This window comes from Marmota marmota, unplaced genomic scaffold (assembly GCF_001458135.2).
Source record: "Marmota marmota marmota unplaced genomic scaffold, marMar, whole genome shotgun sequence".
In the NCBI taxonomy this organism is placed as follows: Eukaryota; Metazoa; Chordata; class Mammalia; order Rodentia; family Sciuridae; genus Marmota; species Marmota marmota.
Genome location: NW_026000026.1, coordinates 225869 through 241030, shown reverse-complemented (window position 1 = coordinate 241030; position 15162 = coordinate 225869). Strand labels below are relative to the sequence as shown.

General features: G+C 55.4%; 2 protein-coding genes across 5 annotated transcripts in view; both read left to right on the top strand.

The window, feature by feature from the left end:
* The window catches only part of LOC125618928 (myelin transcription factor 1-like), a 30682-nt gene extending 28626 nt beyond the window's left edge, over window positions 1-2056 (top strand). For both annotated transcript variants that reach the window (XM_048810568.1, XM_048810569.1), the window contains 2 exons: window positions 893-955; window positions 1763-2056. In XM_048810568.1, the coding sequence (XP_048666525.1) occupies window positions 893-955; window positions 1763-2051 (352 nt within the window). In that variant the 3' untranslated portion in view covers window positions 2052-2056. The remainder of the gene's footprint in view (window positions 1-892; window positions 956-1762) is intronic.
* Window positions 2057-3301: 1245 nt separating this feature from the next.
* The window catches only part of Myt1 (myelin transcription factor 1), a 28261-nt gene continuing 16400 nt past the window's right edge, over window positions 3302-15162 (top strand). Inside the window, exons 1-8 of one of the 3 annotated variants that reach the window (XM_015484644.2) lie at window positions 3302-3712; window positions 5511-5645; window positions 6166-6256; window positions 7446-7559; window positions 10176-10390; window positions 11729-11853; window positions 12094-12363; window positions 14812-14966. In XM_015484644.2, the coding sequence (XP_015340130.2) occupies window positions 3526-3712; window positions 5511-5645; window positions 6166-6256; window positions 7446-7559; window positions 10176-10390; window positions 11729-11853; window positions 12094-12363; window positions 14812-14966 (1292 nt within the window). In that variant the 5' untranslated portion in view covers window positions 3302-3525. Of the gene's footprint in view, window positions 3713-5510; window positions 5646-6165; window positions 6257-7283; window positions 7560-10175; window positions 10391-11647; window positions 11854-12093; window positions 12364-14811; window positions 14967-15162 lie in introns of those variants that run through there. The other 2 variants (XM_048810566.1, XM_048810567.1) reach the window with 2 other exon arrangements.

Below are 15162 nucleotides of genomic sequence, written 5' to 3'. Positions count from 1 at the left end.
CCTCCCTCCCTCCCTTCCGCCAGCCTCTTCCTGGCTTCTCAGCACACCAAGCATCAGCCCTGGAGTGTGTGGTGGCCTATGGGGGAGGGGTGTGTTGCAGGCTTCGCTGGGAGACTGTGACTCTGTTACAGACAGTTCTGGCGACCCCTGACGTGGTTGGTGAATGTGGTCTGCAGGGCCATTTGGGCTCCAAGCTGCAGTTAGGCCATGGTCAGTCACACTAAAACCATTGGGGGTATCTGGACATAGGTGGGGTTGTGACCCCACCTGCCCCCCCTTTGCAGGCTTTGGGAAGAAGTGCCATGTTTTTGGAAAGCTGACCCCAGGCAGGACTCAGACTGCTTCAGCAATCTTGTGAACAATGGGGCCTCCAGGGTCTCCTGTGGGGGCTCAGGCTGGCCTCACCCCTCCCTCAGGGGATCTCTCTTGGTTTCCCTGGCTTGCTGGTCTGCAGTGCTTTGGGGTATTGGCAGCTCCTTGCAGCCCCCAGGAGTACCAGGTGTGGCAGACCCTGACCTCATGTTCCAAAATGCCCCTCTGTACTGCCCTTCCAGGAGGGCACCTCGAAGAATCACATCCCGGCTGCCAGTGCTCATGGGTTCCTATTGATCTGGTCATGCTGACAGACGGTCTGCAATGGGGAAAGATGTCCGTTCAGCAGATGCCTTGCTCTCATTCATACACAACTTTAATTAACCACACTCATAACACTATAACAAGCCATTCATTTATTTAAATGGGGTGAGTTATTTCACTAATTTTTAGCAAACTGCCAGGGCCCATGCTGTGATGAGCTGTTGGGAGGCCATCCCCTCTCCCCAGAGTCAGGATTGGGATAACCCTGAGCCCAGATCTTGTTGCCTGAGGTGACCTCTCCTGCTTGTCTCCTCAGCTGTCCCACCCCAGGATGCACAGGATCTGGACATGTCCGGGGCAAGTACTCCAGGCACCGCAGGTAAACAGTCCTCGTCTCACCAGGGGTGGCCCTTCCCCTGCCCTGGGACCTTCTATGAGCCAGAACCTTTCATTTCTATCTGCAGCCTGCTGAGACCAGGCTGACCCCCGCCCTTCTGAGCCATAGAGTCCCAAGTGGACCGTGTTCCCGGGGCCTTGAGGAGGCCAACTGGGCAGAGCTTGCCAGAGCAGTAGCTAGATGAACTATGCTCTGCACCTGGTTTTCCCACCGGGGGCTGCTGCAAGCACTGGATGTGCCTGTGCAGCAGAGTTTGGAACTGGCCTGGTGCACAGTGGGGATGGTGTAGGCTGCTGCTGGGTTGTCAGTGTGGTTGCCTCATGTGGTCAGCTTGGCCTTGAGTGTCCCCTGCAGTGCAAGTTCGCAGGGTGCGTGTGGGTGCAGCAGTCTCAGGTGAGGGGAAGACTGGGGTGGAGTAGACGTCCAGGATCTGCTCGAGAGCATGTGGGATGTGGGTCAGGTCTCATGGGTCCCTAGGAGAGGAGGAGCCTGGGTCAGCAGCCCTTGAGGGTCCAGGAGTCCTGCTCTAGGTGTGGATGTGGCCGCCAGTTGTAATGCAATTAGGGATTGGACCATGGCCCAGCTCATGCTGGGCAAGTGCTCTATGACTGAGCTACACCCCCAACCCCTAGGAACTTTTAAACATACATAATTAGATACAAAATTTCAAATACATCTTGGGGCTTGGGGCTTCCAGTCAGAGTGGCTGCAGAGGGGGCTGCTCACCAGGCCTCCGAGGCCTCCCATGGCCCTGACCTGGCTCTACCCTCACCCTCCTCTCCCTTCCAGTTTACAGAGTTGCCCACTGGCCAAGAAGAGGAAGCTGGAGGGCACGGAGGCCGAGCACCTGGTGTCTAAGAGGAAGTCTCACCCCCTGAAGCTGGCTCTGGACGAGGGCTACAGTGTGGACAGTGATGGCAGCGAGGAGGCCGAGGTGAAGGAAGCCTCTGTTTCGGATGAATCAGAAGGAACTCTGGAGGAGGCTGAGGCCGAGATGCTGGGACAGGAGGAGATTCATCGTCCTGAGCCAGCTGAAGGTGCTTTGTTGCTCTTTCTCCTGCGAATAAAGGGCGCTTAGTGTGGCCTGGAGAATGCAGCCTATGAGCGGGAGGGAGCTCACGCCGAGCGAGGGAGTCTTCCTGAGAACAAGGACTGTCTTGTCCTGACCTGTGCTCATTCCCTGGGTGGGGGAGGGGGCGGGGGGGCGGGCCTGCACAGGGCACGTGGTCTGTGGTGTGTGCGAACACCGAACAGGGAGAGACTGGAGGGCCTGTGTGCACGTGGGGCTAGTGTGCTTCCACGGTCATGGGAGAAAGACGGCCTTGCCTGCTGTGTCTCTGTGGGTGGCTCTTGGAGTGTGTCCTGCCTGGCCCTCTGGGAAATCTGCCTGGGTGGGTCTGCTTGTCCTCAAACACTGAGGGGCAGGTGCTGAGGAGGTGCCTCAGATTAAGCCTTAGGTGGTGGGGAATCAAGTAGGGCCTCTGAAGGTGGGGTGCCTGGGGAAGCCGAGAGGGGGCGAGTGGAGGCTGAGGGGCCTGCTTCCCTGTGGAGCCCACCATGGCTGGCCATAATGGGGGCACAGCCCTTGGCAAATGTGGGTAAAGGTGGCCCCTGAGCCACAAGGGAAGGGTCTGTCTCATTCTCAAGAGCCCTGGCAGATCCGTGGAGTCCAGGGTCAGGGTGAGGCTCTAGGCCAACCCCTACTGCCCCCACAGTGTCTGGTGTCATCTGACTTTCAGGGCTGGGATGGAGTCTGTTTTTCTTTAGGAGAAATCCAGGATGGGGCTCTTGCCTTTCCCTGGGGCTCTGGAGTGAGTAAGGGGCTCATGGAACCAAGCCAGCCTGTGTTCCAGGTGGAGAAATTCTGACTTGCCTGCTCCTGGAAGAAGAGCTCCTGTGTCCAATGCCCTGGGCTGGGCACTGTGGCTAGAGCATCTACCCTGGTGCATGTGGATGGTAGAGTGGCTCCCACTGTTGCCAGGAGTGCTGGCCCAAGTCCCACAGGGTCTGCGTGTAGTGACCACGCCTTAGTTATTGTGGCTGAAGACTTAAATTTTAATCCTTTAAAGATAAAAATGCTTCTCAATCATGAAATAATTTTTAAAAATCTGATTTGCTTTTTAAGCTCCTTTGTATAAAATGTAATGGAGAAGAAACATGAATTCAAAAATATCAAAGTAATCCTCAATTTTAAAAATGCAGCAGTGGCTTATGACCTCCTAACAAGTTCTCCATGATCTCTGGATTCAGGCAGAGGGCTGGCAGGAACAACCACACCTGGCCCCCACGTCCGGACTTCCCAGTCTCCTGGGCTGTGCTGAGGGAGGGTGGGTGNGGAGGAGGAGGAGGAAGAAGGGGAGGAGGAGGCCACTCCGGAGGTGATCTTTGAGGAGGATGCCTCCCATAACTCTGCCCAGAAGTCCCCCGAGCCCCGGCGCCTAGAGCTGCCCAGTCCCAAGCCTGAGTACTCCGTCATTGTGGAGGTCCGCTCTGATGACGACAAGGAGGAGGATGCAGGGTCCCAGAAGTCAGCGGTCACGGATGAGTCGGAGATGTACGATATGATGACCCGAGGGAACCTGGGCCTTCTGGAGCAGGCCATCGCCCTGAAGGCTGAACAGGTGCGCACCGTCTGTGAGCCAGGCTGCCCGCCTGCTGAGCAGGGCCAGTTGGGCCCAGGTGAGCCCGGGAAGTCGGCCAAGCCCCTGGATGCTGTGAGGAAGAGCTGCTACAGTAAAGGTAGGCTAGCAGTGATCTGCCCTGCACTCCCACCTCCCTCCTGGCTTCCAGGTGTGGAGTACAGGCTGAGGGAGAGACACAGCTAGACGCCCTTACTGACAGAGATGGGGTGTGGGGAGGACAGAAGACCAGACAGGGGCAAGTACTCACAGGACCATGGGCCAAGCTGGAGGGAGCAGGGGAGCAGGCTTGTGCCACTTTATGCAGGGAGTCTGGGAAGACATCTGAGACTGAGATGTGTGTGTGGGGGGCAGGCGGGGAGCAAGGGATGTCTGTCTGACTCTTGCTTTTCTAAGGGAGTGGCCTGTGGTTGGCTCTGTATTTGGGCCTGAATTTGGCCTCTAAGATCAGGGAGCTGCCCTGACCCCTGACTCCTCTTTTTTATCCCAGGCCAGGCTCTCTTCTCTGGATGGATCGGGCAGTAGTACTCCCTGTGCCCTTCCTCTGCCCACCCTGGGGAGGGTTGACTTACACCAGAGACTGGCCAGATAAGGAGGGAGTTGAGGGCTGGGGTTGATTCAGATGCTGGAGTCAGGAACCAAAAAGACAAGAGACGTGTACATGGGGTGACCCCTGGAAGACACATCTAGGTCACCCGGAGAGAGCCTGGAGTGAGAGGTAGCTCAGAGCACCATAGCCAGGTGGGCAGAGACAGGGAACACAATTTCTGGAAAGACCCACACATAGGGGACAGATAATGAGGGGCACAGGCAGGGATATGATTTCAGCATGAGGAGGGCCTGGACAGTGACTCTTGAGGGGATACCTTTCTGGTGACACAGATCGGGGTTACTGTCTGGGGGCCCAGATGGAAGCCAGGCTCAGAACTTGGGGCCTGGGAACCTGGACACACAGGCTGAGGGTGGGGCAGACTCAGGGACAGGTGCAGGGCCTGGGCTTGTCAGCTGCAGGTCTGCAGGTCAGGGCACACTTTGGTGGCTCACCGAGGGCAGCCTGGGTTCAGGTGTAGAGGGACTTTCAGGTGCAGAGTACCTGTTCCTGAAGTAAGGACATGGTGGCTGAGCTGAGGGCACGGGGCAGCATTGTCAGCCCGTGTGGACAGAAGTACATCCTCCTGCATTGAAACAGTGGTGGACTGGGGAGTGGATTCGTTGAGAGCTGTGGACCAAGACAGGGGTTGGGCACAGGCACCCTGGTGCTTGATGGGTGAAACTCTAAATTCCTGCCCTGCCTTATGGGTTGGGACTCTGAGCTTGGGGACATCCTTCCCTCCTGAAAGGTGGCCCATCCAGAAAGAGCATCTCTGAGATGTGGCTTTGCTTTGAGGTTCTTCCATGTCCTTCTGATCCCCACATTCAATAGTGACCTACCTGGACCTGCAGAGGCCAGAGGAAGCCAAGGATTGAGATCTGGTATGGAATTCTGCATAGGCATTTCTTAGTTATGAAGCTGTAGATAATCTCCTTAAACTCTGTCCTCCTCTTTTTGTCAAATCCCAAGGACACCCTGGCAGTGGGAGGCAAACTGACTTCCCCTGCCTTACAGAGGGTTGCCCACATGCCTCCATACCCAGAAGGAGGGGCAGAGACTCCATCCCACATGGATGGTTCTCTTCACAATGCTGCTTGCCCTGTTTTAGGGGTAGATGCCTCTGGGTTTTGGACCAGCTTCTCCAGGGGCACCTGCTGTTCAGTTCCTGTGCCTTTGGGGTCCTGGGTGGTCTTGCCTCCCTTCTCTCTGGACAGCCAGAGTGAGGGGTGTGAGTGGTACCTGCATCTCCCTGCCCATTCCCCTGCCCAGCCTCCTAGCTCTATGTGGCATGTCTTGTGTGTTTCAGATGCTTCAAGAGCCGAGAAGCGTGAGATCAAGTGTCCAACACCAGGTTGTGATGGCACTGGCCATGTTACTGGGTTGTATCCTCACCACCGCAGCCTGTCTGGCTGTCCCCATAAGGACAGGATCCCCCCAGAGAGTGAGTAGCTCCATGCACGGTATTTGGAGGAGTCCATGGGAGGGGCAGCCTGTCCAGGGCCTTGTCTCTTAGGTTTCCCTCAAACTGCCTAAGCCTGAAATTTAGCCCTGTGACATGGCTGGGGACAGCAGCCTGCCCATTTCTGCCTGGAGATGCCAGTCTTGGTCAGAACCCTAGGAAGTTGCATAGACCCTGGCTGTCAGCTGAGAGGGAAGGTGGAGTCTGTACTTTCAGGTTGGAAGCTGAGAACTGCAAAACAGAAAAATAAGAGGTTTCAAAGTAAACTCTAGATTCTGACCCAGGAGGAGTCCATGGTGAAGGGACACGCCTCACCTGGCTGAGGGTGGGCTCACGTTTACAGACTCTACAGAGGCAGTCACCCTGAGCTGCTGCCTCAAGCTACTATGGCTCTTCCCTGCCTACAAAGCTGCAGGCTTCAGTCAGGGCTCCTGTAGCCTCCTTGGGCGGTTCTCCCCCCATACCAGGTCATCGCTGTCTGCCTTCTCTGGTTTTCTTACAGTCTTGGCCATGCATGAGAATGTGCTGAAGTGTCCCACTCCTGGCTGCACGGGCCAGGGCCATGTGAACAGCAACCGCAACACACATAGAAGGTACCTGGGTTGATCTAGGCTGTGGTGGGGAACCTGGGCTGGGCGTATGGTGTATGTGCTCGCCCTGGCCTCGAGCCCTCACCTGGGATGGGCTCTGGCCTGACATGTGGCCCCTGAGTGATAGCAGCTTCCCTGCAGCTGCTTGATGCAGCAGTTACAAGGTTAGGGCCTGTGCGTATCCGAGGGGCCTTTGTATGGACGGAGTGGCACCTGGAGCTCTGACCACCTGCTGTGTGGCTGCCCACACCCCTTGGACTGGGGGTGAACATGTGCCTGTTCTGAAAGGTCTGACCCTTGTGCAGAGGGCCAGGTGACGACTTTGTGTCTTGACCATTTGGAAGACCTCTGTTCCTGGGTGAGCGACAAATGTAGACATAAGCAGGGAGCTCAGGGGACAGGGCTACACTCTGGGCTTTTCTGAGCAAGTGCAGAGCAGGTGGACATGAAGCTTCCAGGCCATTGACTATATTTAGTTGTTGGTCGTCTCCCTCCATGAGAGGGGTCCATGGTTCTAGCTCATCTGAGAGCAATGGTCAGCCATACCCTACAGGATGTGCCTGGGCCCCCGTGGGCACACACTCAGATGGAGAAAGTGCCAGAGCTCTCAGGCTCAGTTCATTGGACAAGAGACCGAGTTCCCAAACAGTGTGATTGTGTCACCCCCATGTCCTAGAGCTGGCTCCTGAGCTCACTGTCAACCCAGTTTTGACAGGTGGAACTGCTCTGCCCTTATCCTGGTCACTTTCCTAGGAAGGTACAGAATCTTCCAGGGATAGTGCCCAAGTTGTGGTCTGAGTGGGGCCTTGGTTCCCCCAAGTCAACTTACAGACGTCATCCAGAGAGGTTCCAGAGCCTGGCCCTGGGAGCTGGCGAATGACCAGAAAGTCAGAGGGAAGCCGGGTGCCAGGCCTAGCCGAAGAAGGTGTTTCTGTCTGGGCTTCACTACCCTTTAGTAGGCATTTCATTTTTGTGTGTCACTGGCATAAATTTTCCAAAACAGAAATGAGCAACTCGTACTTTGAGGACTCAGGACAGAGCCAGAGAGAAAACTTTGTCCTGTGGGAATGAGTCAGGAATACACCTGGGATTCTCACTGAATGATGCTACTCTCAAACCCACACACCTGGCCACCCAGGACAGCCTGGCCTGGAAGAAAAGACTCAGGTTTCTCTCCTTTTCTTTCCTCTAGTTTGTCTGGGTGTCCCATTGCTGCTGCTGAAAAATTAGCCAAATCTCATGAGAAGCAGCCACCACAGACAGGAGATCCTTCCAAGAATAGCTCCAATTCAGATCGGATCCTCAGGTGGGTGATACGAGCTACAGAACCACTCATATGCACCACTCATCCCACAGGAGAATCCCCTGCTGTGGCACTCACGAGACCCTCATCCAAGGCACAAACCTGCATGAGCACTCTGGTCTTAGGCACAGGCTGCTTTGCCGTGCTGTTCTCAAGGCACTTGCTCCATCTGTAGAGAAGACCCTGTTCCTATCTGGAGACAGCAGACCACACCATCCCAGGACAGTAGACATCCAGGGAGCACCATGGCACCAATTCCTGTCTGTCCTGTCTGTCTTTCCATCCTAGGATAGACCCTAAGGCAAGGGAGAAGGAAGGTGTAGGCCTTGCTCCCAGCACTGCCTCCTGTGAGGTCTGTGAGCATCGGAGGCAACACTGGGCCCGTGTATGTATTGGCTTGTAGGTTTGCACACCTGTGTGGGTATGTGCATCCATGATACATTTACATGTGTGTGCAACTGCGTGTGTGTATGCATTTGTAGAATACTCTCAGCAACGCAGGGACTTTCTGAAAAACCTCCCAGAGTGCATCTGCTTAGCTCCCTCCATACAGGTGACCCTGGGATCGGGGTTTCACAGATAAACTCAGAGGTTTGGGCACTTTCTCAAGGCTGCACCTCCTGACTGGTCTGTTGTCAGAGCCTTATTCTCAACTGCAGTCTTCCACCTGGTGGGGCCAAGAGGCTCCATGACTCATCTCCCCTGCTCGTCCCCGTTTCTCTAACAAGCTTGCTCATTTCTCTCTTTCCCTGGTTCTCCTATCCTTGTTCCAAGTTCTGTCTCCCCACACAGGAGCACAGGAGACAGGCCATCATGCCCAGCGGAGGCCAAGCCCTGGCTGACACAGTGCTGCCACCTCTTTGTGGGCCTCCATGGCTACTGCCCTCTGCCTTTCCTGACATGGGCCTGCAGAACCTCAGTCAGAAGATTTTGGCTGCTGACCGTGGCTGTGCCATACTCTGGCCCTTGACTGGCTTTTCTAGAGAGTCCCTCAGAAGGAGTATTCCCATTCATTGCATCTCTGGCTGGGACAGGGCTCAACTTCCTGCTGCTCATGGGTGGGCGTGCTCATGTTCCATCCATGGGCTCTTGTGGCCCTGCAGGTTCCCGCTGGTATGTTCCTGATGGCTGGTTCCCAGATGGTTTGAAGCCGCTTCTTTCCTCCATACTCTTTGCTTTTCTTTCCAGCTTTCTGTCAGTTGCTAATTTGATCCTTTCCCTGACATGATCTAAGTAACTGATAAAACATTAAAACATCCTGGGTATAATGCCTGCTGAGGTTAGGGAGAGAAACAGGCCCTGGACTTGGAGGGGACTGGGACCTGTTTGTCCACCTCTGGAACTCCAAAGTTCTTATCAGGCTTCATCGACATGCTGCATTCCCCAGTCCCTGCTGAGCACCTGACCTGCAGCGGTGCCAAGTGCAGGAGCCATCTTCTGGGCTGCTGATTCCATCTGGCCCACATTTCTGGGGTCCTAGCCTGGGGTGTGAGGAAAGGCTTTGCAAAGCTTCTTTGGTATCTATGACCCCAAGTCTAAAGATCCTGGCAAAACACTGGCCAAGGAAAAAGTGGCACAGATGCTAAGGTCAGAGTCAGTGTGTCCCTGCTGAAGCCCAGTGGCCTTGTGCTGCAGCCTCCCCAGGTACTGCTGGCCAGTCTAGCCTGGGCCCCTTCCTTCCTGATGCTAGGTGCATCCCATACTCGGGTGCTGTCTGGTCTTTCCAGGCCCTTCAGAGCTGGCCTGAAGCTGTAGGTTACCTGGTGCTTCTCTTCTGAGGCCACATTCAAGTTCTTAGAGTGCCTCGTGCTTGGAGGCCTCACCCATTCTCATACCTCACAAATCACTGAAGTCACTGCTTGGTCCAGATAAGGACAAGGACTGCTGGGTGCCCACTGGGGCTGTCTCCCCACTTCTCTGAGCGGACTGGTTCAGAAAGCCCTCTGTGCTCGTTGGTCTCACTCTCCCCGCCCCCGCAGCCTGCCTCCCTTTCTGTTCCCTTGCTGTACAAACCCTTTCCCAAGGACTCTTCAATGGACCTCAGTGGACCACAAGCTTTCTGTGGCCTTTTCATGCCTGCTGCTGACCCTGTTAGCAAACCCTCATGTGGCTGTCTTCACCCAGATTTGAGAAGAGGTCCACTAAGTCCTTGCCTGAGGAAGAACTGGGTCAGGGGGCCAAAGGCCATGATGTTACTTTCAAGCCAGTGTCCCCCCTCCAGACATCCTGATGTCCTCCTTGCTGGAGTGCTAGGCTGTTCTGCTAGGTAGTGGTCCACCATTGCGCTGGGCTGTGCTACAGCTGGGCTCCCTGCTGAGGGCTTGCCAACTGTAGTTGAGCTGGAGGGCAGTTTCAGGCCGTTTCCTCTGGCCACTGCCGTCTGCATGAGGAGGTAGTGCTCTTCCTTGCGTGTTCTTATTGCTGCCTCCTTGTACTGATCACAAGCCTGCCACAGGAGCTGGCATTCTGATGGTCTTCAGGGGTAGGCTATGGGGGTGTCTCCCTGGGTCTCCGTTCTCAATGGGCTACAAGGGCTTCCTGCCTGGGCTGTAGGATAGGACAGGGAGGGTGGCATTGTTTCCCTGTCCCTCACAGGCTCTGATCTCTGTCCCATTCCAGGCCCATGTGCTTTGTGAAGCAGCTTGAGGTCCCTCCTTATGGGAGCTACCGGCCCAACGTGGCTCCTGCCACACCGAGGGCCAACTTGGCCAAGGAGCTAGAGAAGTTCTCCAAGGTCACCTTTGATTACGCAAGTTTTGACGCTCAGGTTTTTGGCAAACGTATGCTTGCCCCAAAGATTCAGACCAGCGAAACCTCACCCAAAGCCTTCCAATGTAAGTTGGGGAGAATCATTCTTGTCTTTCTTCTTGCATTGCTTTTCGGAGGGTGGGCCCAGTGTTCTGAGGAGCTAGAAGGGACTAAGATGGAAGTCCGAGGTGTTGGATGCCCTGGGGTAACTGCTATGGCGTCCTTGAGGCCCACGTCTCTCCATGTGCTTCTGGGGACCTTACATGTTTCCTAAGTATCTGTGAAGCAAAACCAGGTCCTTTATGGGTGTATGTCCAGAGACTTAAGAATAACTTCACTGACGTGGCTCACCCTGAGAGGGCCCCCTTTCCCAATGCAGTGGGGAGTTTACTCCTAGCAATGCCACTGGGGAGGGTCAGACTGTGGGGTGGGACAGGACTTTTACCCTGGCAGGAAGCCACTTGCTTTCTTGCACAGGGACCATCTCATTGGAAATGCTGTTTATGGCATCAGCAACATTTGTATTGATAAAAATTGTTCCTGCATAACTTTTAGAACAACCTCCCATCTTTTCTTTTTCTTCATTGCACTGATTTGCCAGTGTTGGAAATGATGCAAGGTGGAAAAGCACACAGTACACCGTGACTAGGGTTAGGGCCTCCCAGTGGATGTGGGGCAGCCCAAGAGGAGTTCTCTGCTGCTCCTGAGTTGCCCCTGGAAGAACCTCCTGGGTGGGAGGCTCTTCCTCCCCGTAGCAGAGAGAGCCTGTGCACCAGGACTGGGCCTGTGTGCCTGCAGGCTATTCAGGACGCTCCAGGAGCATTTCACTAGCTAGAGCTGGAAACACTGGTGTTTTTGGTTGCTCGGTGTCACGCAGAAGAGCATTTCTGGGAGAAGACATTTCACTCCCTCATTTGTGTTGTCTGGTCCCTAATGCTGCTTTGTTAAGGCAGGAGCTACTAACTAGGTGTGCAAAGTCAGCTGAGATGTGGTAATATCTTCTGATACCATGTGACAAAATGTTCCCCAGGAGTGACATTCCAAACACCCTTTCCACAGAACTCTCCAGTCTCTCACCAGGCATTTGCTAATGGACACATTATTTTTGCTTGGAACACCAGGGATGCTGGGATGTCTTTGGACAGTTTTGTTCTTTCTGCTTAGATCTTGGTCAGGCCAGAAATGAGAGGTCTCTTCAGGGCTGAGGGGGGGGGGGAGCATTGGAGGGGTGAACAGCTGTGCCCAAGCCCACATTGCAGTGGCTGTGCTTTGACCCCAGCACACCCCATGCGTTTGCCATCTCTGTCCCTGTCTAAGTCAGCGGTGTTGTTCCCTTTTTGCAGCCAAACCTTCCCCAAAGGCCTCCTCCCCTGAGGCACAGCCCCCCAGTAGTTATGTGAGGAGCACCCCACCCTCTTCTGCAGGCTTCGACTACTCACACGACGCTGAGGCTGCGCACATGGCCGCCACTGCCATCCTGAACCTCTCCACCCGCTGCTGGGAGATGCCAGAGAACCTCAGCACCAAGCCACAGGACCTACCCAGCAAGGTGGGCATGCTCTCTGCAGTTTCCCAGGAGGCGTGAGTGGGTGGGACTGCAGCCAGGCCCACCCACTCCCTGCAGGAGATGCTTCCAGGAATAGCTAGGGTCGAGTTGGCAATTCTCATACTTAACTTTACTCCTGGCCTTGGAGGGGCCTACTCTTGCAGGACCTCTCTTGTAGTGAGGATGCAGCAGCTGGTGTGAGGAGGGTTGACTCTCACATGTATTTTTCACCTTCCAACCTAGTCTGTGGACATTGAGGTGGATGAAAATGGAACACTGGACTTGAGCATGCACAAGCGCCGCCAGCGGGAGGGAGCTTTCCCTAGCAGCAGCAGCTGCAGCAGCAGCCCTGGTGTCAAGTCTCCCGACACCTCCCAGCGCCAGAGCAGCACCAGTGCTCCCAGCAGCTCCATGACCTCGCCCCAGTCCAGCCAGGCCTCCCGTCAGGATGAGTGGGACCGGCCCCTAGACTACACTAAGCCCAGCCGTCTACGAGAAGAGGAGCCTGATGAGGTAGGTGTGGGGCGGGCTGGCGCAAGAGGGTGATCAGGTGGAGCAGCTGCTCACTTCCTAGAGGCTACATACACCTCTTGGCTCTGGTAGGACTTTGGGGTCCCTTCCTTTGCACACAGGAGCCTTCGCCCTCTGGGCAGCTGGGACTCAGGGATTGCCCTCCAGGAAGGGTTTCTCCTGCTTAGCCATTTCAGCATTGTCCATCGACAGAAAGTGGTCTTCTCACCTTGCAGAATGCATGGTCAGCACCAATGGGAATGGTCCTGGAGTGTGGGGAGGAGAGGGCATTATTTCAGATTCCATGGGGCTGATTTGGAGAAAGCTCAGGTTTCTTTGGTTTTGTGAGCCTCCCACCCACCTGAAAAACACATCTGCTATCCAGACAGGGTCTCAGCTACTGGGTTCCTTGGGCCAAGATAGTGAGTGACTTCCGCCTCAGATCCCCCTTGTATGTGAGGCCTCCATGGTGGGCAGTGGCCTGAGTCCCCCAGACCAGTGCTAACCTGGTAAAGAGGAGGTAGCTCAAGCATTGGTGTTGGAGCTGTGGGGACTTCCCTTTCCCATCGTCCTATCTATCTGACATGTAAGATGAAGAGCCCTGGGCATGGGCTCACTGGGGCTTTTCCCCTAGGAGAGGGCCTCCCAAGGAACTGGACAGCTCCAAGGACACATAGGGTCCAGGCAGCATGAGGCCTGTAGGCTCCCCATACTTCTCCCTTTTCCAGACTCCTCTGGAGGGGATCCCAGAGGGATCTGCAGGGGATGGAGCCAAGTGCCCAAGGAGGCATGGGGAGGTGTGGTAAGGCCCCCTCCTGGCCCAACCCAATGTGAGCCAGGCTCCTCATTTGACCCGGGGGTGGGACTCAGGATCACCCATTTTATAGAGGGATAGACTGGGCTCCCTGACTAGGTCACATTGCCCCCATCAGATGTCAGGTCCTGGAGGAGGTGAGGTGGCACAGGCTGAGTCCTGCACCTGGGACTGCCTCTGCCTGGTCACCTAAGGCCGATTTCCTCCCCAGGGTGGGCAGGAGCCCTGCCTGGTGGCATGTAGTATTCCCACTACCAGCTATTATCTGGAGGTCTAGAAGCTTCTGCACTCACACCCTACTCCCAGGACTCAACCTCCCACAAGCCCATGGCCTGACTTAGCCGCCAGCTGCCTTCTGGGCCCAGTGAGTTGGTGTTCTGGGCCCTCCTCTGCCCCTTTCTTGGCCTCTGCTCAGTGCTGGTCTCTCCAGGCTGCTTTGGTCCCCCTCTTCTCTTAACACATATTTTTGGGTCACATCTTTACCTCCCGGAATAAGTGACCATCTATAGGGTGACTCTGTTTCAGAGGTCCTAAATTCCCCCCACTGAAGCCTGTCTCACCAGTGGTGGCCGATCATCTACTCTGCATCAAGTAGCCTTGGCTCATCCCCAAACTCTGCCTCTTCCCCCACCCACCTCCTAGGCACAGGTCACCCCCAGAAGCGCCTCCTGAGTCCAGCCCTTCTGTCCCTCCATCTCTGTCCTGGATTCCTGACTCAGACCCTCCTGCCAGCCCTGCCTGAGGTCCCACACTGCCATAGCAGCCCATCCTTTCTGTCCCCAGGTACTCTAGTCCACTTGTGTCCATGGGGCTCTGGGAAAATCTCTTCCCCTCGATTTCTGGGAGCCCTCACATATCCTGAGGCTGGGCATGTTTGCCAAGGAGCTTCCTCCAACTGCTAGGGCAAATAAGTTTCTTTCCCTGAGCCTGTTCAGTGGAGCAAAGGCAGCACCAGTCTCTTGACCAGGTCTACTGCCAGTTCCCGAGTTGTCTGGCCCCATGGGCACTTCCTTATCACTGTCTCTCAGGTCTGCAGAAGCAGTGCCTGAACAATGTACTGGGACCCATGGCAAGTGGGTGCCAGCCCTGGAATGGTGTAGCCGTCCTGCGGGACTTTGGCTGTCCCGACCCTGCTGGAGCCCTGTCCTTACTGGGAGGAGCTGTTTCTTGCCCATCTATGTGTTGGTGAACTGTCTTCCAGAGCCTGTGTTTAGCTGGTGACTTGTGAAGAACCACACTTGGTGGTGGTGGTGGTGGTGGGGTTACCAGGTCATAACAGATTGTCACCAGTGCAGCCTCCTAACTAGGGTCTGCGACATCTGGGCACCATCCTTGCCCGAGGATTCTTTTCCCAGGTGTTCATACTGTGGGGTGACCTGGTGGAGGTGGCCTGAGGACAGGCAGCACAGAATCCTGAATCTTGTTGTCCAGGAGCTCTGGTGTGGGATGGGTCCAGGCCACAAGATGCCCTCTGTGTTTCCTGGGGGAACTGGGCCTTTTCCCTCCTCCAAAAGGCAAGAATCCCAGGAAATGCCTCGTGGACACTGTCTTGAAAGGTCCCTCTCTCTCACTCACCGGGTTAGGTGCCCGGGCCTCCCCGCCAGCCGTTAAAACATCTCCCTGCTGGTTTTTTGCAGTCAGAGCCAGCAGCACATTCTTTTGCTTCTTCTGAAGCAGATGACCAGGAGGTGTCAGAAGAGAACTTTGAAGAGCGGAAGTACCCAGGAGAAGTCACCCTGACCAACTTCAAGCTGAAGTTTCTCTCTAAGGACATAAAGAAGGAGCTGCTCACGTAAGCTGTCACACCTGCCGTCTGGGAGGAGCAGGCCTGGTCATCACCTACAGCAGCTGGGTTGTCTCAGTTCAGGGCCTCTCCTGCCTGGCTCCACCACCTTCAGCCAGGCAGCCCTCATGGTGACAGACATTTCCTGTTACTGCTGTGCTGGGCATTAATGTGATCCTCTAAAGCAATTAAGAACAAGGAAGAG